This window comes from Pelophylax lessonae (genome assembly GCF_965119305.1).
Source record: "Pelophylax lessonae genome assembly, chromosome: 12".
Taxonomy (NCBI): Eukaryota; Metazoa; Chordata; class Amphibia; order Anura; family Ranidae; genus Pelophylax; species Pelophylax lessonae.
The window spans coordinates 30,354,176-30,378,825 of NC_138779.1; the positions used below are offsets into that span (position 1 = coordinate 30,354,176).

A 24,650-nucleotide genomic window follows, 5' to 3' on the forward strand; every position below is an offset into this window, starting at 1 on the left:
CGGTCTAAGGTCTTTGAAGGCCTATATACTCATGATTAACCAGTTGGATCTGCCACCCAATCAAAGGACCCCCAGCCGGAACTACACCGGCTCAGGGAAAATTAACTACTTACATACTACCAGATACAACCTAATTAATACTCCGATGTTACCACTGTATTGTTAGGAAGGGACACTCATACCTTAGATTGGCCCACCCACAATTTTCCACAATTATTTAACCAGAACCGCCTTCAAAGACCCAATGGAGCCACAGCACATGAGTGTGACACTTTACGTACCTGTTGTGAGCACTCAGCACTGAGTTTTAAATGATCATTTTGAGTCCGTAAGACCCCATTCACACTGGGGCGACCTGGTCGCCTGACAGGTCGCCTGCCATAGAGAAGCTGTGGACCCGTTCTAATAGGAGCGACACAAGTCACTCCAACTTAGAAAAAGGGTCCGGAGCTTCTTTGGGGTGACCCGGAGCGACCTGCATTAACTTCAATGTTATGAAGTCCGTGCCGGCCGCTCAGAGGTCGCGGTGCGAGCTGCGCGCCGTGACCTGTGAGGTCGCCCCGGCAAGTCGGATCGCCCCAGTGTGAACGGGGTCTTAAAGATATTGTATATCTTAAAGGATAGGTTCACCTTTTAAAAATAAATAAATAAACGCAGATTTTTTTTGCAGGTAAAAAAATGTGCATTTATTTTTTTAACGAGCCTGCAGAGCGTTGCAACCCACGACCAGCAGATTATTGCAATGTCCAGTTCCTACAGACTCTTAGGATAGCTGTTTGTTTGTATCTCATACGGGCAGGCAGTTACCTGAGAGCGGGAAGATCAATGAACTAGGAGGATGCTCCCCAGCGCCCTCGCAGCTCATTGAAAACTACAAGCCGTCAGCCACAATTATGCCGCTGTGTGGGTGGAGCCTGTACGGCTGTGCTGATTTCAAATAGTGACAGCGGGTGTGGTAGGAAAAAGATCTCTGCCCTATTGTCATGGGGGGAGTCTGAAGACTGTCATGGGGGGAGGCTGCAGATTCCCATGGGGACTGGGAGGCTGCAGACTGTCATGGGGGGGAAGGGGAGGCTGCAGACTGTCATGTTGGGGGGGACTGAAGACTGTCATCGGGGAGAGGCTTAAGACTGTCATGGGGGCGGGCAGAGGCTGCAGACTCTCATAGGGGGGGCTGAAGACTGTCATGGGGGAGAGGCTTAAGACTGTCATGGGGGGGCTGAAGACTGTCATGGGGACTGGGAGGCTGCAGACTGTCATGGGGGGGCTGAAGACTGTCATGGGGTAGAGGCTTAAGACTGTCATGGGGGGGCTGAAGACTGTCATGGGGACTGGGAGGCTGCAGACTGTCATGGGGGGGGGCTGAAGACTGTCATGGGGTAGAGGCTTAAGACTGTCATGGGGGCGGGGGGAGGCTGCGGACTCTCATGGGGACTAGGAGGCTGCAGACTGTCATGGGGAGGTAGGCTTAAGACTGTCATGGGGTAGAGGCTGTTCACTGTCATGGAGGGGGGGGAGGCTGCAGATTCTCATGGGGACTGGGAGGCTGCAGACTGTCATGGGGGGGGGGCTGCAGACTGTCATGGGGGGCTGAATACTGTCAAGGGGGAGAGGAGGCAGAGGACTGTCATGGGGGGGGGGGTGGAGGTTGCAGACTCTCATGGGGGGGGGGCTGCACATTGTCATGGGGGGGGGCTGCAGATGCTGATACATTTTACTTGTTCCAAAAGTGAACTTATTTTTTAAGTCCTTTACGAAGGAGATGATCTGTGGTCCCCGAAACACATTGGCTTCAGCACCTGCATTATGCTTTGAACAAAACCCCTTTATGATACTCTAACCTTTGGTGCGGCACTTCGATTTTAACACTCTAATATTACTTCACTCTGCTGCCGTCCATCATCCTAACACATTAATTAGTATAAGCACAGATGTCCCTCAGGGGTCATGCTAATTTGCATGAATTCAGCTCCTTCTGCCTGACTTGTAATCCAGTTTGAAGGACTCACAAATCTAAATCGGTAAAGATAACCTGATACAAAGTGACGGTATACCTGGGGTTTTCCAGCCTATTGGGTGACAAATCAGCTTTTCTGGATCTCATGAAAAATATAATACATTTTTACATATGAGCATTAGACTGGAGTTCCTCTTTAAAGTGAACCTAAACTCTTGCTGTAATTCAGCTTCTTTTATAACTATGTCAATTTATTATGTAATCTGTGAGGCAAAGTCTGTGATTGGCTGGTTAGGTAGAGACAGACGATGCACTCTGCTTTAATGCTTTTCTTGCCTGATGACAGCAGCCAATGATATGGGGGGGTTAAACCATTTTAGAAGAAGTAAATGTTTAATCAGTTGTGCCTATTGTATCCATGTGCCACTCATCACATATAAATATTGTCCAATGGTTTTCTTGCAGCGGATCCTCCAGACAATATTTACCCTGTTGCCATAGGGGCTGGATTTGCAGGCATGTTGGTGGCAGTTGTAGTGAGTCTCCTGGTATTCCAATACATTGCCAGAAACCGCCAGAACCACCCACGTAAGTTTTGTCTTGGTCACACTCTAAAAAGTCAATGTTACCATTTACTGTATGTGCTACTGTATGTAACTGTGGCATGCAGTTAACCACTTGCCGACTGCCGCACGACTATCTACGTCGGCAGTCAGCCCCTCACAGGCAAAGTGACGTAGGTCTACGTCGCTAGCCTGTGAGGGTCTAGGGAGCGAGCGCGCGCCGCCGGAGGCGCGCTCCCGCGTGGTCACGGACCCCCCCGCGCGTGTGACCAGCGGACCCGATGTCCGCCGGTCACTCTGCGATCGCTGCTGCAGAGGGAGAAAGTCAGGCAGCTTGTGTAAACAAGCCGCCTGTCATTCTCCCCTGTGTAGAAACTGTGATCACACGGTTCTACTATGTAGAACCGTTGATCACTGTTTCTACAGCTCAACAGACAGCCAATCACAGTTAGAATCACGCCCCTAGGGACACACACAGCCCCTCCCTCTCAAATAAAGTTAACCCCTTCACTACCAGTGTAATTTTGCAGTAACAGTGCATATGTATAGCACTGATTACTGCAGTAATGTCACTGGTAACCCCAAAAATGTCAGTCAAGGGTCCGATCTGTCCGCCGCAATGTCGCAGTACCGCAAAAAAAATCGCAGATCGCCGCCATTACGCGTTTAAAAAAAAAAACAACAAAAATGACAAAAATCTTTCCCTTTGTTAGTAAATGCGATAACTTTTGCGCAAACCAATCAAAATACACTTTTTGCGATTTTTTTTTACCAAACATATGTAGCATAAAACAAATTGGCCGAAAATGTTAAAAAATTTTGATTTTTACATTTTTTTGGGGGGAATTTCATATAAAAAAATGTGAAAAATATTGCTATTTTTGCAAAATTTACGCTATTTTTTGTTTATAGCGCATGATCAAAAAATCGCACAGGTGATCAAATACCGCCAAAAGAAAGCTCTGTGGGAAAAAAAGGACGTAAATTTGTTTAGGTACAGCGTCGCACGACCGCGCAATTGTCCGTTAAAGTCACGCAGTGCCGAATCGCAAAATACCCCCTGGTCAGGAAGGGGGTAAAATCTTCCGTGGCTTAAGTGGTTAATGTTTGATCTTTCATGCTCAAACAACAAGGGCTTACCCCAGGTCTTGGTGTGAACCGTCAATATACTAGAGTATTTTGTTGCAGAAAATATTTTTGGCGATGAGATTAACACTGGTATTGGAGATTTTAGTTGATTAAAATACGACTAAAATAATTCGGATGACCAAAATACAACTACAACTAAAACTAAAGTGGTATTTTAGTCAAAAGACTATGACTAAAACTAGAAATTTGACATCAAAATGAACACTGCTCCTCTTGCCTTTTCTAAATTGGCAACACAATTCCACCCCCAGCCTATAATAATAGCACATTAAAGTTTATACATGTATTGCACTGCCGCATAAGAATAAGTAGAAGACATCTACTAAGCTCATGAAAGAATAAAAAAAAGGCTTGTTTTATTTATAAAGGCGTTATACATTGTCTGGCCAAAAAAAAATGTCGCCACCTGGAATTAACTAAGCAACTAACTAAGCTAAGCATGCAGTAACTCTCCTATTGGATAGTTACTCCATGTGCCCAAAGAATGAGGTCAGCTGACTACCCGAAAATACTATATTGTCAAAAGTATTGGGATGCCTGCCTTTACACGCAGATGAAGGTTAATGGCATCCCAGTCTTAGTCTGTAGGGTTCAATATTGAGTTGGCCCACCCTTTGCAGCTATAACAGCTTCAACTCTTCTGGGAAGGCTGTCCACAAGGTTTAGGAGTGTCTATGGGAATGTTTGACCATTCTTCCAGAAGCGCATTTGTAAGGTTAAGGCACTGATGTTGTTCAAGAAGGACTGGCCCGCAGTCTCTGCTCTAATTCATCCCAAAGGTATTTCATGCGGGTTGAGGACAGGACTCTGAGCAGGCCAGTCATGTTCCTCCACCCCAAACTCGCTCATCCATGTCTTTATGGACCTTGCTTTGTGCACTGGTCCAAATCATTTGGTGGAGGGGGGATTATGATGTGGGGTTGTTTTTCAGGGGTTGGACTTTGCCCCTTAATTTCAGTGAAGGGAACTCTTAAGGTGTCAGCATACCAAGACATTTTGGACAATTTCATGCTCCCAACTTTGTGGGAACAGTTTGGGGATGGCCCCTTCCTGTTCCAACATGACTGAGCACCAGTGCACAAAGCAAGGTCCATAAAGACATGGATGAGTGAGTTTGGGGTGGAGGAACTTGACTGGCCTGCACAGAGTCCTGACCTCAACCTGATAGAACACCTTTGGGATGAATTAGAGCAGAGGCCTTCTCCTCCAACACCAGTGCCTGACCTGACAAATGCGCTTCTAGAAGAATGGTCAAACATTCCCATAGACACACTCCTAAACCTTGCGGACAGCCTTCCCAGAAGAGATGAAGCTGTTATAGCTGCAAAGGGTGGGCCAACTCAATATTGAACCCTATGGACTAAGACTTGGGATGCCATTAAAGTTCATGTGTGTCTAAAGGCAGGTGTCCCAATACTTTTGGTAATATAGTGTACCTTAGCATTTCCAATGTATTTTTTCATTTAAGATTTAGAGTGAATAAAGACAATGACAAAAGCTTTGTTGATATCTGTTGCCAGTGCTGCAAAGCACATCTTTTAATATGTTGCTATTGACTTCTGTGGGCCTAAAATACAGAAAAAATAGACATGTATTTTTCAAGATGTGCTGCACTGCAGAGCAGAGACGGGATCAATCTTTTTTTTTTTTTTTATGGGGAGGTTGGACACATGCTTTTTAACTTGTATGGTGTAAACAGTGTAAATGGACCCTTAGTGTTGACTTAAGAGGAAAATACCTCCACCAAGCTGGTCCTGCAAGGGGAATGAAGGGAAGTATATGAACTATTGTATTAGATGCTGCCTTTGACTTGTTTGACATAATTGTCCATTTCTGCCAGAGTAGACCAGGATAGACCGGCCTCTGCTACTAATACAACATATCTCCCCCTGCCAGAAGCAGCAAGCCAGCCCTCCGTTGTTTGATTAACTTGTTTATTATATATTAGTATTTCATACATTTATTTAAGTGATTTTATGGAAATTTGAATAATTTACTAATATCCGACCTCATTGTAAGTACTGAAACACTTCTTTTATTTGTTTTCTTTGTCCAGGGCTCCATGATTGGTTCTTCCGAGCGTAAGTCATTTATGATTTGTATGCATCAGATATTTTGGCATTTGCTTAAAGCGGAGTTCCACCCAAAAGTGGAACTTCCGCTTTAAGTAGTCCTAACCCCCTGGCATGCCACATTTGGGGAGGAACGGGTACCTAGTTTTGATAGGTACCGCTCCTACTGCCACTCAGAGTGCTGCGGCGCCCCGAGCAGAAGTTCTCCTCTCCCCCTCCCTCCCTGCAATCTTCTGGGACACGGCACAGGTCCCTGAAGATTGCCGGCCAATCAAGACGCACAGAGCGACTCGCAGAAGTGCAGTGCGCACCCGCTGTGAAGCCGCAAGCTGTCACAGCCGGGTGCCCACACTGGTGATGCCAGCGCCGCCGAGACCAAAGGGAGAGGATCGAGGCTTCGGGCATCCACATTGCTGGATCGTGGGACAGGTGACACTTTTTGTAGCTGCTGACTTGTAATAAACGCAGAAAAGGCTGGAACTCAGCTTTAAATCACATCTTAACCCAAAACCAGAGATTGAATGTATGGCTACTTACCAGTCCTTATATGTGGTGGCTGCTTTTGTTTTTTATATTTTAGTTTTTTTTTTTTCACCTGGTGATCTGACCAGTAAAGCATTTCCTGTCTTAGGGTGACCACTCTATCTATGGAGGATCAACATAGAGACTGTTGGACAGCAGAGTGTGACAGCTGCTGGAGAGGGAAGTGTTAGACAGACTAGTAGATTTTGATGGACTTAAGTGACTAACAAAGTAAAACAGAACTAAACCTTCCTATCCTTTACAGCCAAGGAAGCTGCTTCTATTGATCTGCAACTGCACTGGTGCTCTACATTTGATTAGTTATGACACCAACCATTTGATGGTTTGACAGTTGATTTGAGAGCACAAGCAAATGTGACAGTTATCACAGTATGCCTTGAATGAGACTGTTTTGGGAAACTGTTAACCCGGTTGGTGTTAAATGGTTTGTTTCTGGACAGCTTGGTCTGGATCACCAGGTGAAAATAAAGGGGGAACAAATCATTATATTGCTGGGTTATATTCAGTTGTTACATAGTAAGGTCAAAAAAGACATCAGTCCATCCAGTTCAACCTATGATGTGTGTGTGTTTGCTGTTAGCCGTACATTGTATACCCCTGTATGTTGTACATTGTATACTGTTGTGCGTTTTGGTATAAAATTTGACTATTTTTAATTTATTACTAAAAGGCGATGTCTGAACTATCAATAGAATTATGACGCAGTGCCTCCAGCCGATTACGGCAAATAATTTAATATCTAAGAAAAAAAACCCAATTAATTTTGTTCAGACACTCATAGTATACCACGCAATTTTCCCAAGTTCTTTTTTTATCAGTTAATTTCTTTTTAAAAGCATATACCAATCTTAGTGAAACAGTCTACAGTAGGGAATATATATATAAGAATATTTATTCGCAAGACATATTTTCACCATAAATGATCATACTTGAGTGACACAAAGAGATAACCTTACATAAAATATCAACTTAAAACGATAAATGCAATGTGATATTTAGCTAAACGATGAAAGTAAAATAAAGCAAGATTATGTATTTCCCAGGTGTAGTATGAACCATAAATTAATATTCTATATAATCAGACCACAATAGTCTGCGAATCACATGGCCGAAAGTCATTCCACTGCAGATGAAGTGAGAATAAGCCATGCAAAACGGAAGACGTAAAATCGCAAATAATGCGCTTAATCTGATATTAAAAATGTTATAAAAACAAAAATCATCTCTTTAGAGAAAAATCTACATATGGTTTATACGGCTGGGATTGTACTTTCGTTACCCTTTAAATACGAAATGTAAAACATTTAAGGAAGTACATAAACAATATTGAATAATAATCAAATAACAGCAAGGCATAATTACCATATTTAAAATGGCCGCTTAGCTTAGAGTAGTAGTTACCAGGTTCCTTTAAGATGGCTGCATTTCCAAGATGGTGGCCAATTAGGGAGGAGCTTTGTTTGGCGTCCCTCAAAGGTTCAGATACATGGCAGATTGAAATGGAGTCGTCTGTGTAGATGAGTCTGTGCATGGCTGTTAGTAGTGTGTATGTTGTAAGTGTGATGTATATTGGGCAAGATATGATGTGTGTTGTGTTGTGTTGTGTCCCCTATTACATCTCTGGTTTCTTTTTATTTTGTGTTGAACAAAAGGGCAGTAAAAATTATCATAAGCCAAACCCAGTGGGAGGAACATTATTCCTATTGGTTGGAACATCTTATTCATTAACTGGTGATGTCATAGGGTGACACCTCTTGGTTAACCAGTATATTAAAATTAAATAAAAATCTCTCCATTTAAGACTATTATAAAAAAAACATAAAATGTAATCATGCTCTCATCTATGACGCCCATTTAATCCACCAGGTATCTGAGTAAAGATTAATCTTGGTAACACTATTCTAATATTTAATATATCTTATGTAATATATATATTGGATTTTACTTTTTAACCCAAGACTTCAATTAGTAGCAGTAAGAATTGTATAGATACATATACAGTTATATATATTGATACACAACAGCTTGTATATGTAACTTTTTCTATACATGGTTTGTTTCCAATTAGAGTATTATCCATTTAAGGGATTACTATGTTAACAACAGTACATTTATGATTTGGACTGGATGATAAAATATGGGTGAAATTTCTGACCATTTGACACTACTATATGATAGAATATAATGTACTTCTCAGTAGGAGGTTGTCATAACATCATAGTTCCATAACACCTTTTGTATATGATGGGGCAGAGATATCAATTTATGATTTTCTGAAATTCATTTTGAGATTTGCAGTTCTCATCAATCTAAGTGACAATGTTTATGTGACTCCGTGTAGATTTCAACAACTTTATCCCCCTGTTTGTGTTTAGGTAAATAAATGACAGATTCTAGTCTTTGTCCGTTTCCGTTTGTTTGTCTCCTCATGATATAGACAATAGCTTATCCTGCTTGTGGATGGGTGAACACAGGTGTTATCCTGAAATTGAGTTTCGCCCATTGTGTGAGTCATGGCCTGAACATAAAGTTTTACGACCTCTCTGGTTTTTCGTGTTTCAAGACCAGGGGAAGGATGTCTTATGTAAACCTTTTCCCCCAAAGGCCGATCCACCTGTGATAAGCGATTTATTTATCTGTCTTTCTGAGTATTGTATTTAAAAGTTTGTCAAACACAGTTTCCTTTCGGGGGGCAGATAACACAGCTTTTTATCTCAAAGTACATGCAAACAAAACCATCTCAACAATGGACGCAATGTGTGTTTCAAACTGAAAGAGTTTTGACTCAATATGTAGCAAGGTCAATGGAGGCCTCAAAGTTCACAATTCTTGACCTGTAATAATAAAAATGTATTTCTATTTCGCACTGAAAGTTTAACAAATCCCCCCTCCTTGGAAAAAGTGTGAAAAAATGCCGTAGCCATTTGAAACATTTTTCCAAGGCAGACTCTTGAAGAAATAGGGCTTAAATCGGACTTTGACAGCTTTATAGATAGGTATGGAATAGTTGAATGGGGTGTAGACACCTGCAAGTAGGTGTAGTGACTTCAGTAAACAAGCATGGTGACTCCGAGTGAGGTGTGGATCCAAGGGTTATCGTCTGTTGGCCAGTGGAATGTGGATTTCTCCGGGCACTTTTGCCTTTGGCTGTCTTGACAGTTTCGTCTTGGTAGACCGGCCATCAGGGGTATCCCGGGGTCCTTCACACTGTACCCCCCTTTGGGTGTCTCAGACACATCAGACTCTGTTTCCTGCTTACTTCCTGGATCTCTTAGTCCTATAAAGGAAAATGGATTCCATGAGAAAATGATACACACAGTTTTCAGCCATAACTTTTAGTTGGAATTTCAATGTGAGGTTGGTATCCTGAGCTTCCTCAGAGTCCTCCTTTTATTCCATCGTGTGATCAGCCTTTTATCTGACCACCATGGACGGTGAGACTATATATGCAACCTTTCCCAGGGGAGACTGACTTCTGGGGCTCATTAACATGGGGACGTATTCATCACCATGGATACCACACATTGAACAATTGAACAGTGATATACTATTTTGTTAGAATTTACCTTCTACTTGGGAGGAAAAAAATATATAATATCCCCCCTTTGGGGCATCAATGCAATTCATGGTAGGCAACAAAACTACCTGACATTGAGGATTCTTCTTGGTTACCGTAATACCACCTTTAACCTCTTGACTTCATTACGTCATTAGGGTTTGATCCTCCTTGTATCACCGCCATTGGCGATTTTTCGAAATGTGCCCGCTTTGAGCGACCTGTTTGAGTCAGAGGGATGAAGTGACCACTGAAAAATAGGAGAGTAGTTATTATCTAACAACCAAGATCCCCCTGACAGGGATTTTCAGGATCCTCAATACTGTGACCTGGGGATAAAATGGTGTTAGAACCTCTGTCTCCTATGCATCCATTCAGTGTGTCCCTCTGATCCCTTGCTATTTGGGCATTTAAGGATTTTGTGGCCTTTGGCTGGCCACAAGATTTGTTCCTAAAGAGGAATTATTTTAGTTCGGGCTACAGTGCCCTGAGTGAACCAAGTGATCATCCGATCCACCTTGGCATCTATTCTGCTGAAAAACCTTTTCAGAAATTGAATTATTGGCTTTTTTTTTTTTTTTTTATATATATATATTTGGCTCCGCTTCCTGCGGTGCCTATGTCTCTCGGGTACAGACAGATGGGACAGATCCCTATCAGAACCATTCGCTCGGTTCTGGCGGGGTCTGGGCCTTAATGTCTCCATCTTCCCGAGGATTTTGGGGAGCCCTAAGATGGGGAAAATCCCTATTTATTTGTGGGGTCCCCCCTCTTGTTGAGGATATTTGGCATAGCGAGGATTTCCATCCTCAAGGGTGAATTGGGCTCTTTGGGGATGCTCCCTGGAGATTCTTTGAACCCTTGGGTCCTGTCCCCTTGGAAAGAAATCCTAAAATGGCCTCTGTTCCCCCCTCCTTATTTGTGGGGTGTCCGGTGTCCTCCTTGAGGTATCCGGTATAAAATCTTGCACTTTTTTTTTTTTTTTACTTATTTATTTATTTATTTTTTTTTTTTTTTTAGTGTTAAGGTTGAGGAGAAAGGTGTGTTTCTGCCACAATTTTGGTGACAGGCTCACGCCTTTCTTTGTTCACTGGTCTGTTGGATGGAGTGCAAATTGTCGCTCTCTTTTGCCAACCATTCCAGTGAACACCCCAACTTGTAGTCCCTGGCCAAACTTATTTTTATGTACCTGGCCGATGCCTCAAAGCACAGGGTTTTAAATTCTGGATGGTTGTACTCAGACTCCTCCATTGAAGGGTGTTAGGCACTTTTGAGTACAGTACAGCAAAAATTCAGTGGGCTTTGGTGCTGTGTACATTTTAAATTATATATAGCAGCTCTAGCAGCGTTAAGGATTTTTTTTTTTTATGTGTGGGCCGACTTTTAAATTACATCCTTGAGGCACAACACAGAAAGGCTGTTTTCATAGGCCTCAAAATGATTAGTAATATCTAAGGACCCTGTCTTAATAAAAATCGGGACAGTACTCTTTTAAAACAAACTTTTTAAATTCTAGAGGTGTATGGTATCTTTTTAGGGGTGCTAGTCTTTTTGCGGTGACCTGATATGACTCATACCTAGTTATGCATGGCTGCCCAATTTCTGCCCTCCTATCTTAGGAATATGGCTGGGGTAGGACGTGGACTCTTTGCCTGACTCTCCCCCCCTTGTCTGGGTCATAACCATCAGACTGGGAGTCATATCTGGGTCTAATTAATTACTTCATTTTATTTATAATGCAGGACTGATAAGCAGTACCCTTTTGTATGGACACCATAACCTTTTTGAACTTTCCTATTTATTTATTTATGAATTCCTGTCCTTACTGGAACTGTTACATTTTTATTTTTATTTATTTATTTTTTTAAATTTTCCACTGCTGGTTACTCGGCAACTTAATTTTTAACTACTGGTTACTCGGCAACTTCCGCTATTAAAAAAAAACATTTTTCCTTGCTCAAAACTTCCTACTTATTGCATTAATCGTTTACATTGCTCTTTCAAATGGTTGCTTATATTACAGCTTTCTGAATACAACTTCTGCCACAGTTCTACTTTTTCCTGCAGTTTCACGCTACATTTTCTTAACCTATGTGTCCCAATAGAGGTCACTTTCACCTGCTCAAGGAGGTTCCTTATCTCACTTCTTATTATTTGGAGTGGAGATTAGAACTTTACTAAATTCCTTTTTGCTGAGCCTTATGGTGCAGTTCCTCACAGAGATACAGTAAGATTGGCCATGATTCTAAAAGTATGTGATCACGCTTCCTGAAGTCTTTGGGGTTAGAGAAGCTTTTGGTGAGTTCATACATCAGGTTTTCCCCTACCCACGTCTGGTGCCCATTTTTGGCCCGACTTTTTCTGAGGATTTTGGTATGACTCCAACTAGCCTATACATACACCACCATTTTAGACTCAGAGAGGTGTCTCTACATATTCTAGATCTGTGCCGAATCTACTGGGGCTGTGGGATTAACATCTAGCCAGAGTTGGCAGCGTGAACCTTACCTTATGTAGACATTTTAGGGCATTACTATTAATATTCACAATTAAATAATTTAAAAAAAAATATTAAAAAAAAAATTCTATTTTTTTTTTTTTGCAAAGTTATTAATTATGTCACCATGATCAAAATTATGATTGGCATATGTAAGAAATTAATGATATCTCAGCAGTGCAACTCCAATTAATATGTTGTGCGTTTTGGTATAAAATTTGACTATTTTTAATTTATTACTAAAAGGCGATGTCTGAACTATCAATAGAATTATGACGCAGTGCCTCCAGCCGATTACGGCAAATAATTTAATATCTAAGAAAAAAAACCCAATTAATTTTGTTCAGACACTCATAGTATACCACGCAATTTTCCCAAGTTCTTTTTTTATCAGTTAATTTCTTTTTAAAAGCATATACCAATCTTAGTGAAACAGTCTACAGTAGGGAATATATATATAAGAATATTTATTCGCAAGACATATTTTCACCATAAATGATCATACTTGAGTGACACAAAGAGATAACCTTACATAAAATATCAACTTAAAACGATAAATGCAATGTGATATTTAGCTAAACGATGAAAGTAAAATAAAGCAAGATTATGTATTTCCCAGGTGTAGTATGAACCATAAATTAATATTCTATATAATCAGACCACAATAGTCTGCGAATCACATGGCCGAAAGTCATTCCACTGCAGATGAAGTGAGAATAAGCCATGCAAAACGGAAGACGTAAAATCGCAAATAATGCGCTTAATCTGATATTAAAAATGTTATAAAAACAAAAATCATCTCTTTAGAGAAAAATCTACATATGGTTTATACGGCTGGGATTGTACTTTCGTTACCCTTTAAATACGAAATGTAAAACATTTAAGGAAGTACATAAACAATATTGAATAATAATCAAATAACAGCAAGGCATAATTACCATATTTAAAATGGCCGCTTAGCTTAGAGTAGTAGTTACCAGGTTCCTTTAAGATGGCTGCATTTCCAAGATGGTGGCCAATTAGGGAGGAGCTTTGTTTGGCGTCCCTCAAAGGTTCAGATACATGGCAGATTGAAATGGAGTCGTCTGTGTAGATGAGTCTGTGCATGGCTGTTAGTAGTGTGTATGTTGTAAGTGTGATGTATATTGGGCAAGATATGATGTGTGTTGTGTTGTGTTGTGTCCCCTATTACATCTCTGGTTTCTTTTTATTTTGTGTTGAACAAAAGGGCAGTAAAAATTATCATAAGCCAAACCCAGTGGGAGGAACATTATTCCTATTGGTTGGAACATCTTATTCATTAACTGGTGATGTCATAGGGTGACACCTCTTGGTTAACCAGTATATTAAAATTAAATAAAAATCTCTCCATTTAAGACTATTATAAAAAAAACATAAAATGTAATCATGCTCTCATCTATGACGCCCATTTAATCCACCAGGTATCTGAGTAAAGATTAATCTTGGTAACACTATTCTAATATTTAATATATCTTATGTAATATATATATTGGATTTTACTTTTTAACCCAAGACTTCAATTAGTAGCAGTAAGAATTGTATAGATACATATACAGTTATATATATTGATACACAACAGCTTGTATATGTAACTTTTTCTATACATGGTTTGTTTCCAATTAGAGTATTATCCATTTAAGGGATTACTATGTTAACAACAGTACATTTATGATTTGGACTGGATGATAAAATATGGGTGAAATTTCTGACCATTTGACACTACTATATGATAGAATATAATGTACTTCTCAGTAGGAGGTTGTCATAACATCATAGTTCCATAACACCTTTTGTATATGATGGGGCAGAGATATCAATTTATGATTTTCTGAAATTCATTTTGAGATTTGCAGTTCTCATCAATCTAAGTGACAATGTTTATGTGACTCCGTGTAGATTTCAACAACTTTATCCCCCTGTTTGTGTTTAGGTAAATAAATGACAGATTCTAGTCTTTGTCCGTTTCCGTTTGTTTGTCTCCTCATGATATAGACAATAGCTTATCCTGCTTGTGGATGGGTGAACACAGGTGTTATCCTGAAATTGAGTTTCGCCCATTGTGTGAGTCATGGCCTGAACATAAAGTTTTACGACCTCTCTGGTTTTTCGTGTTTCAAGACCAGGGGAAGGATGTCTTATGTAAACCTTTTCCCCCAAAGGCCGATCCACCTGTGATAAGCGATTTATTTATCTGTCTTTCTGAGTATTGTATTTAAAAGTTTGTCAAACACAGTTTCCTTTCGGGGGGCAGATAACACAGCTTTTTATCTCAAAGTACATGCAAACAAAACCATCTCAACAATGGACGCAATGTGTGTTTCAAACTGAAAGAGTTTTGACTCAATATGTAGCAAGGTCAATGGAGGCCTCAAAGTTCACAATTCTTGACCTGTAATAATAAAAATGTATTTCTATTTCGCACTGAAAGTTTAACAATACCCCTGTATGTTGTGGTCTTTAAGGTGCCCATCTAATAGTTTTTTGAAACTATCGATGCTCCCTGCTGATACGATTGCTTGTGGAAGAGAATTCTACATCCTTACCGCTCTTACAGTGAAGAACCCCCCTACTTATTTTAAGGTTAAACCGCTTTTCCTCTAGTTTTAGTGAGTGGCCACGTGTCTTTTTGTATTCCCTTACTCTGAATAGTTTGTTCCTTATGCCAGGGTCCTCACCAGTACAGTATTTGTACATTGATATCATATCCCCCCTCAATCGTCTCTTCTCCAGAGAGAATAGGTTCAGTGCTTGTAGTCTTTCCTCATAGCTGATGTCCTCCATTCCCCTAATTATTTTTGTTGCCCTTCTCTGGACTCTTTCCAGTTCCAGCACATCCTTCCTGAGGACCGGTGCCCAGAACTGGACAGCATACTCCAGATGTGGCCGGACCAGAGTCTTGTAGAGTGGAAGAATAATCTCTTTATTTCTGGAGTGAATCCCCTTTTTTATACATCCCAGTATTCTGTTGGCTTTGCTTGCAGCGGCTTGGCATTGCATGCCACTGCCAAGCCTGTTGTCCACCAGTACCCCCAGGTCCTTTTCCATCTTAGACTCACCCTGAGGTTCCCCCCCCCCCCCCCCAATCAGTAGCTTGCTTTCGTGTTTCTGACACCCAAGTGCATTACTTTATATTTTTCAACATTAAACCTCATCTGCCATGTAGTTGCCCACCCCGTTATTTTGTTCAGGTCCGCTTGTAAGGTTTCCACATCCTGCATAGAAGATATTGGCAAGCTTAGTTTAGTATCATCCGCAAATACTGAGATTATACTCGATATCCCCTCCTCTAGATCATTTATGAATAAATTAAACAGGATTGGTCCCAGGACAGAACCTTGGGGGACCCCACTTTCCACACCCGCCCAATCCGAGTACTCCCCATTAATCACCACCCTCTGGACTCTCCCCTGGAGCCAGTTCTCTATCCAGGTACTCACCTTATGGTCCATACCTACCTTCCTTAGTTTGTACAGTAAACGTTTGTGGGGAACGGTGTCAAAGGCCTTTGCGAAGTCCAGATACACCACATCCACAGGCTTTCCTTTATCTAGGTGGCAGCTCACTTCATCGTAGAAGGTCAATAGATTGGTTTGGCAAGAACGATTTTTCATGAATCCATGCTGATTACTACTAATAATACCGTTTTCATTACTAAAGTCTTGTATGTGGTCCCTTAACACCCCCTCCAAAATCTTGCAGACTACTGATGTTAGGCTGACCGGCCTATAGTTACCTGGGATATATCTCAGCCCTTATTTAAATATTGGTACCACGCTGACTTTTTTCCAATCAGCTGGCACCATACCCGTCTGTAGACTATCCTTAAAGATCAAGAATAATGGTCTGGCAATCACCTGGCTGAGCCATCTTTCCCTCACTCAACTTCCTGTCTCTGAGGATCCGGGACCGGATCGTTTTCCCTGCTGCCAGCGGGTCTGGTAAACGGGGAAAACGTCCAGGACGCGGCGGGGGGGGGGGCACCTCTTTCGCCGCACTGTAAGGGGAATCCCACAGCGAACCGCTGGGACCACCCTTATCTGAAAGCCGATCGCCTGCCGTCTTTAAACAATACCAGGGTTATGGTAGCTATCTGCTGCCATAACCCCGGTATTTAGCGTCAAAGGACCGACGTAAATAGGTGGTTAAGAAGAATATGGAGCTGCGTCTGTTAATGAACTTCAGAGAAAAGGATTTTACAGTAAGTCAAAATCCATTATTTTTTTTTTTAAACAAAAAAATTCAGTATTTGTTTATTTATATAGCAAGAATTTAAAAAATGCATGTGGTGAGCAAATACCACCAAAAAAAGATAATAATGTCTGAGTAGCAGAAAATGCCATGGTCATGAAGGGGGTGAATACTTTTGGAGGTCAACCTCTTTCATTGAAAATATTTTGCCTAGAGTTGGAATAATAGTATGTATGTATAATAGGATGTATGAAGTGATTTCTATAGTTTTATTCTCTGCAGGCCTTCCATCTAACCTCCACTCATAGCTGCCACCTACCTGCTTCAGCCTCTATAAGGAAGCTGTCAGTCCTTGTATATTGGAGGCCTCAGTGCAGTAATGGAAGCTTCCACTATTCATAAGTGGCGCTAGTTTCAGGACAAACAATTTGCTGTGCAGTCAAGTGGGGTCCCCCTCTAACATCACTTCTGGGGCTCAGTTATCCCAGTCCCTGGATCTTTTTCGGAAAACATTGGTATGCAAACAAACAACCATCTTGTAAGGTTCCTTTTAAACTACTGCTCTGTCCTTCCACTCCTGCTTGCACAACTTCACCTTACATTATTCACGGGTGTGGCAGCATGGCATAGAATTGTGTGTGTCTATAACCCCCCCCCCCCCCCCCCACCTTTTCTGCACTGGTTAGATCTCAGTGATATCCAGTTGGGCATTAGTAAAGCTGCTTTCACACTGCCGCGCTGCAGTTTGGGCACTGCAGCGGAGTACCCTTGGTTTCCCATAGACTTTTTATTATGTCCTGCATTTTGGGATCATTTTCTGAAAGCGCGTCAAAGATGCAGCATTCAGGATTTTTGGTGCGCCTTCAAAAAAAAAAAAACGCACCAAAATTGCAGTACAGGTTTATAGGAAACCACAGGCAACCCATTTGCTTTTCTTTAGTATGTCTCTTTTTTGCTTTTTTTTTTTGTATTGTAGATTTTGATCACAAAGTGATGTTATTTCTGTGCTGTGTGTGTCATGCAGATCTGCAGCAGAAGCTCGAGAGAACATCAGACATCCAGAAGATGCTGAAACTGCAGCGGACACAGAGGAGGGAGGAGCGACTGCTTCCCCTGAGACAGCCCCAGAACCTGCGCCAACCCCGGCACCAGCTGAAGGTAACTTCAGAGAGATGACATGACCCCCCAATTTTCCCTGTCATGAGACCAGGTTCAAATCATAATATTTAAGGCCCTAGTCACACCTGGGCATAGCAAGAACGCACATTTCTGCTCCCTTTTTTTGCATGTTTTTCGCGTGTTAAAGCGGTAGTATACTCCGCCATTAAACTTTTACCTACAGGTAAGCCTATATCATAAGGCTTACCTGTAGGTAAAATGAATATCTCCTAAACCTGCTCGGTTTAGGAGATATTCGCCTTGCATGCAGCAGCTGACACTAGTGGCGGCGCATGCGCTCTGAAGGTCCGGCGGACCTTCAGAGCTCTTTGCTGCAAATTAAACTCCCGTGTGCATGCATGGGAGTGACGTCATCGCAGCTCTAGCCACTCACAGCGCCGGAGCCGCGTACCCGGAAGAGACGCAGAGGGAACATGACAGCTCCCTCAGCGCTGTCCGGGCAACCGCGTCGGGGCTTCGTTCTAAGGTATTTCATGAGCTAGTATGCGTAGCTCATTATGCCTTTGTCCTGCAGGTTTTTTTTTTTTGTGGCGGTACAACCGCATTAATGTGCATTGTGTCTAGGGCAGTCACTTGAATGGCTGCCCTATGTGTGACAAATGCCCCAAAGTGGCTCTAGAACCTTTTCAGTTGAGGCGCATTAGACATTTTCATAGTGTGCATTTTGTTGCATTTGTAATGCGTTTTGTCATGTGGCAAAATGTGCGTTTGCTACCTGCGCTTGGGGTGTCATTAACAAAAAATAGCACTGTTGGTGTGACCCACAACACACAGCAAAGGCAAATTTATTATGTGTTTTGTTGTGCATGTAGGAAACGCAGGTGTGAACACGGCCTAAGAACGGAGTTTGTAGATGTCACAGCTGCAGGGACTGTGCTCACGAGCAAAGCATAGGCTCTCCAGAATTGGAGTTGTACTAGTAATGCCCCGTACACACGTGCAGATTGTCGGCCGAAAAAAATCGGCTGACGACCGATCGGCCGATTTTCGGCTTGTTAGTATGATGCTTCCGACAGCGCACTTTCGGCCGAACAGAATCTGTCGTGCAAGCATTAAAATTTTTGTATGCCGACACCAGAACGGCCGATTGTTCGCCAGTCAGTACAGAATTCGGCCGACAGACAGCAGATTTGCAAGACTGGGCATGCTCAGAAAAGAAAAAACACAGGGAAAGTTAACCATCACATGACATCACTTCTGCAGTCGGCGGACAAAATTCATGTGCAGTATTTTGCACTTTTCAGCGGACAAAACAGCCCGGGGGGAAAAGACGGCCGATCGGTACGTGTGTACGAGGCATAAAGGACTGTTTCACCATAGAAGAGATCACGGTTCTGCATCTGCTTGTTGTAAATTATTTAGGTGGAGAAAACTTGTATCTAGAACTGAAGTTTTATTATAAATAATGGTTTTGGTTACAGTGTTATTAAACCCACAACAGTAAAATCTATAAACCGTGTGGAAAATAATTATTTGATCCGCTGCAGATTTTGTACCTTTACCCTCTTACAAAGAAATGAAGGGTCTATAATTTGTACCATAGGTTTATTTTAAATGATAGAGACAAAATATCAACCAAAAATCCAGAAAAAAAAACACACAAAACAAATGTTATAAATTGAGTTGCAGTTCAGTGAGTAAAATAAGTATTTGATCCCCAAGCAAAACATGACTTAATACTTGTTGGAGAACACCAAGTATTAAGTCATGTTTTGCTTAAGGATCAAATACTTATTTTACTCACTGAACTGCAACTCAATTTATAACTTTTGTGTGTTTTTTTTGACAAGCACAGACGTATGTTGTAGTTGGTGACCAGGTTTGCACACATCTCAGGAGGGATTTTGGTCCACTCTTCTTCACAGATTTTCTCTAAAGCCTTAAGGTTTCTTGGATGTTGCTTGGCAACTCAAAGTTTCAGCTTCTTCTATATGTTTTCTATAGGATTAAGGTCTGGAGAATGGCTAGGCCAGTCCATGGCCTTAACCACTTGCCGACCGCCGCACGACTATCTACGTCGGCGGTCAGCCCCTCACAGGCAAACTAACGTAGGGCTACGTTGCTTGCTTGTGAGGGTCTAGGGAGCGAGCACGCGCCGCCGGAGGCGCGCTCCCGCGTGGTCACGGACCCCCCCCCCCGCGCGTGTGACCAGCGGACCCGATGTCCGCTGGCCACTCGGCGATCGGCGGGGGAGAGGGAGAATGTCAGGCAGCTTGTGTAAACAAGCGACCTGTCATTCTCCTCACTGTAAAGACACTGATCACATGGATCTACTATGTAGATCCGTTGATCAGTGTCCTTACAGCTCAAGCCACAGCCAATCACAGTTAGAATCACGCCCCTAGGGACACACACAGCCCCTCCCTCCCAAATAAAGTTAACCCCTTCACTACCAGTGTATTTTTACAGTAACAGTGCATATATATAGCACTGATTACTGTAGAAATGTCACTGGTAACCCCAAAAGTGTCAAAAATGTCAGTCAAGGGTCCAATCTGTCCGCCGCAATGTCGCAGTACCGCAAAAAAAATCGCAGATTGCCGCCATTACGCGTTAAAAAAAAAACAACAAAAATGACAAAAATCTTTCCCTTTGTTAGTAAATGCGATAACTTTTGCGCAAACCAATCAAAATACGCTTTTTGCGATTTTTTTTTTTACCAAACATAGGTAGCATAAAACAAATTGGCCGAAAATGTTAAATTTTGATTTTTACATTTTTTTGGGGGGAATTTCATATAAAAAAATGTGAAAAATATTGCTATTTTTGCAAAATTGTCGCTCTTTTTTTGTTTATAGCGCGTGATCAAAAAATCGCACAGGTGATCAAATACCACCAAAAGAAAGCTCTGTTTGTGGGAAAAAAAGGACGCCAAATTCGTTTAGGTACAGCGTTGCACGACCGCGCAATTGTCTGTTAAAGTCACGCAGTGCCGAATCGCAAAATACCCCCTGGTCGGAATGGGGGTAAAATCTTCCGGGGCTTAAGTGGTTAATATGCTTCTTCTTAAGCCACTCCTTTGCTGCCTTGGTGGTATGTTTTAAGTCATTGTCATGCTGGAAGACCCATCCATGACCCATCTTCAGTGTTCTGGCTGAGGGAAGAAGGTTCTCATCCAAGGTTTTACTATACATGGGCCCTGTCCATTGGCCCCTCAATGCGGCAACATCGGTCTGTACCTTTAGCAGAGAAACGGGCCCAAAGCATAATGTTTCCACCTCCGTGCTTGACTGTAGGGATGCTGTTCTTAAGGTCATGGTCAGCATTTTTCTTCCTCCAAACACGGCGAGTCCCCCTCCTCAAGAAGGCACATATACAGTCATGCCAAGGAACATCTAATTGATTCAGAGAAGGATTGAGAGAAGGTGCTGTGTGGTCAGGTGAGACCAAAATTGGGCTCTTTGGCATTAACTTGACTTGCCGTGTTTGGAGGAAGAAAAATGCTGCCTATGACCCTAAGAACACCATCCCTACAGTCAAGCACGGAGGTGGAATCATAATGCTTTGGGGTTGTTACTCTGCTAAAGGTACAGGCCAAATTGAGGGGCAAAAGTACGGGGCCATGTATTGTAAAATCTTGGATGAAAACCTTCTTCTCTCAGCCAGAACACTGAAGATGGGTCGTAGGTTGGTGTTCCAGCATGACCCAAAACATACCGCCAAGGCAACATAGGAGTGGGTCAAGAAGCAGCACATTAAGGTCAGAGTGGCCTAGTCAGTCTCTAGACTGTAATCCTTTAGAAGATTTATGGAGGGAGCTGAAAACTTCCAGTTGCCAAGAAACCTTAAGGATTTAGAGAAGATCTGTAAAGAAGAGTGGACCAAAATCCCTCCTGAGATGTGTGCAAACCTGGTCACCAACTACAAGAAACATCTTACCTCTGTGCTTGGTGGAGAAACCCATGTTGGCACGCACAAAGTCATGTTTTGCTTGGGGATTAAATACTTATTTTACTCACTGAACTGCATCTTATTTATAGCATTTTTTTTTAGAGAAAGAATATCAATGAAAAATCCTGAAAAAACACACCTATCATTTAAAATACACCTATGATAAAAATTATAAACCTTTCATTTCTTTGTAAGTGGGCAAACTTACAAAATCTGCAGGGGATCAAATAATCATTTCCCCACTGTATGCAGTAAAGCATGCTTGTTACGCTCACTGTGGAACCTAAGGGGTTACTTGCAGTTTCCCATAGACTTTCTATTATGTTCTGCATTTTTGGATAGTTTTCTGAAGGGGCGTCAAAGATGCAGCATTAAGGATTTTGGTGAGCTTTCAGAAAATGCACCAAAAGCCTAGGACAGGTCTATGGGAAACCACAGGCAACCCACATGCTTTACCCATTGTGTTAAAAGGCTGTTTGATCCTGTCTTCTCAGATCCTCCCCTTTTTCCAGAGTCCCCAAGCCATCTCTGAATAAGTTGGGAGGCTAGGGGACAAGCTGTACATGCTCAGTTTGGTGTGTATTGCTAGAGATTTTTTTTTCTTTTCTTGGCAGAGTGCATGAGATCAGCACAGGGCCAATCAGCACTGTCCAGGCAGAGGGTCTGGGTGTCCTGCAACCTCATAGGACAATCAGAAGTGAAAAAAAAAAAACTCTTCCTACAAGCTTTAACCAGATACTGACACAGTCACAAGACTGCTGATTAGTAAAGGTTTTTAGCAGTTTATAATTACTAAAATAATTGGATTTCCATGTTCTGTGGGAGACCAGATATAGTTACTGCAGGCTCCTGGGTTTAGTAATATTAACCTCCCTGGCGGTATTCCCCACGTACCAAAAGCGGTAACCCCTAGCCATACTTGGGTCTACCCCAGAACGTTACGCACCTTCCCTGCGATCATCCACCGTCCTCCTCACAGTCTCTCCCCACTTTGTGCTCGGCCAATTGCCGGCACCTCCCTTCTGGTTATCTCCCTGCGGGCGTTTGGACGCAGGGGGGTGGAACCAGCGGCAAATTCAAAAGTGTAAAAACACAAATGAGATGATACAAAGCTGTGATCCTAACGGATTACACCGTATCATTCCATTTCACCACAGGATTGCACCTGGTGACTTTTCCAGTGCCCTGCCTGTGCTTTTCCAGTTCTTTGTGCCTGGAAAATTTTGAACGACCATGGCGTCCAAAAATCGCTTTTAGATGAACTGGAAAACAGCGACAGCGAAGCGGAGTTACTTGAAGAACTGAGCGACAGCGATTCGTGGGAAAATTCGTCATCAGGTACGGAAAGTGACGATTCTGATGTCTCTTTCTGGCACATCGCTTGTGGAATTTTGGAAGTTTATCAAATGATTCTTCAGAATTTCCTACGGAGCGATGTGCCAGAAAGAGACATCAGAATCGTCGCTGTCGTCACTTTCCGTACCGGATGCTGAATTTTCCCACGAATTGCTATCGCTCAGTTCTTCAAGTAACTCCATTTCGCTGTTTTCCAATTAATCGAAAAGCGCTTTTACGCAAAAAGACCGCTTTTTGGACGCCATGGTTGTTTTCTATTTTCCAGGCACAAAGAACTGGAAAAGCACAGGCAGGGCACTGGAAAAGTCACCAGGTGAAATGGGATGATACAGTGTAATCCGATAATTACACTTTTGAATTTGCCACCGGTTCCACCCCCCTGCATCGCAACGCTCGCAGGGAAGGGAACCGGAAGCCAGGTGCCGGCGTCTGCCGAGCACACAGCAGGGGATTGCAGGGGAAGGTGAGTTTTAAAATGTAAACCAACAGATTTCTATGCAAAACAATGTACCGCTTTTAGCACAGAAATCCTGACATAACCAGACCGCCAGGGAGGTTAAAGAGGCCTGGAGGGTTTCAGTGCCGACTGTTCTATAGGATAGTGCATTTAAAGAAAAAAAAAAACCTTGTAGTGGCCCCAAACAAACCCACCCAAGGGAACATGCTCTAGGGCAGTGATGGCAAACCTTGGCATCCCAGATGTATTACTACACTGCAGAGTGCATGAGCATCATGGGAAATGTAGTTCCAAAACATCTGGGGTGCCATGTTTGCCATCACTGCTCTAGGGGTGACCACTCACACAGCCTGATGGGAAGCCCATCAGAATAAAATCCCAGAGTTCAGCATTAACAGAGAAATGTTATATCAGAACACAGATGGGAAGATGCTGCTGAGATAGTTTGTAGTCAGTTCCTTTTCACCCTTAGCAGAGATTAATTTAAATTGATATATTTCACCATTCTTTTTCTCTAATGTTACAGATTCCTAATGAGATTTTATTTTATTTCAGAGCCAGTTGAAGTCACTGCTCCAGGCAGTCCGGATGTGGAGCTTTCAGACATCCCAGGAGCTGCAGATGAACCAGTAAATGTCACCATCACAGTGACAGCCACGTCGTAGATAATGGGTGTGTGCATGTATTTACAAGATATTCAATAAATGTATTTTTTATGTACGGTGTTCATCATATACTTAATTAGCAGACCCCTCATTCAGCAGGATTATCCTGGTCTTTCTGAAAATATATGTATAGATAGGTCTGTGGCAGTGTGTGACCGGTCATGTGACTACAGGGGCCAATACAGCAGAACCTTAAAAGAGCGAGAATTCTGGTATGCCATCACCATTTCTGTAACTGTCAGATGTATACTTAAAGCGGTAGTATACTCAATGTTTTTACTTTTACCTACAGGTAAGCCTATAATAAGGATTACCTGTAGGTACAATTAATATCTCCTAAACCTACACGTTTAGGAGATATTTGCCCTGCATGCAGGGCCTTCAGAGTCGGACCTTCAGAGTTCCTTGATGGCTACTTGCGGGAAAGGGACTCCTGCACGCATTTCCTATTGGAATTATCTCACCAAAAATGACATTTGTGTTGCAGGGGATGCCTGAAATCTGATTTGTATCGTAGGCAGACTTCTGGGGAAATCAGTGAACCAATCACACAAGC

The 24,650-nt window shown here is 42.3% G+C and overlaps 1 protein-coding gene across 1 annotated transcript in view; it reads left to right on the top strand.

The window, feature by feature from the left end:
• The window catches only part of VSIG10L2 (V-set and immunoglobulin domain containing 10 like 2), a gene marked incomplete at its 5' end in the record, with an annotated part of 154,967 nt that extends 130,867 nt beyond the window's left edge, over positions 1-24,100 (top strand). Inside the window, 4 exons of the mRNA XM_082274619.1 lie at positions 2,423-2,545; positions 5,726-5,750; positions 17,571-17,704; positions 23,985-24,100. Coding sequence (XP_082130745.1) covers positions 2,423-2,545; positions 5,726-5,750; positions 17,571-17,704; positions 23,985-24,094 — 392 coding nt within the window. The 3' untranslated portion in view covers positions 24,095-24,100. The remainder of the gene's footprint in view (positions 1-2,422; positions 2,546-5,725; positions 5,751-17,570; positions 17,705-23,984) is intronic.
• Positions 24,101-24,650: the final 550 nt, after the last annotated feature.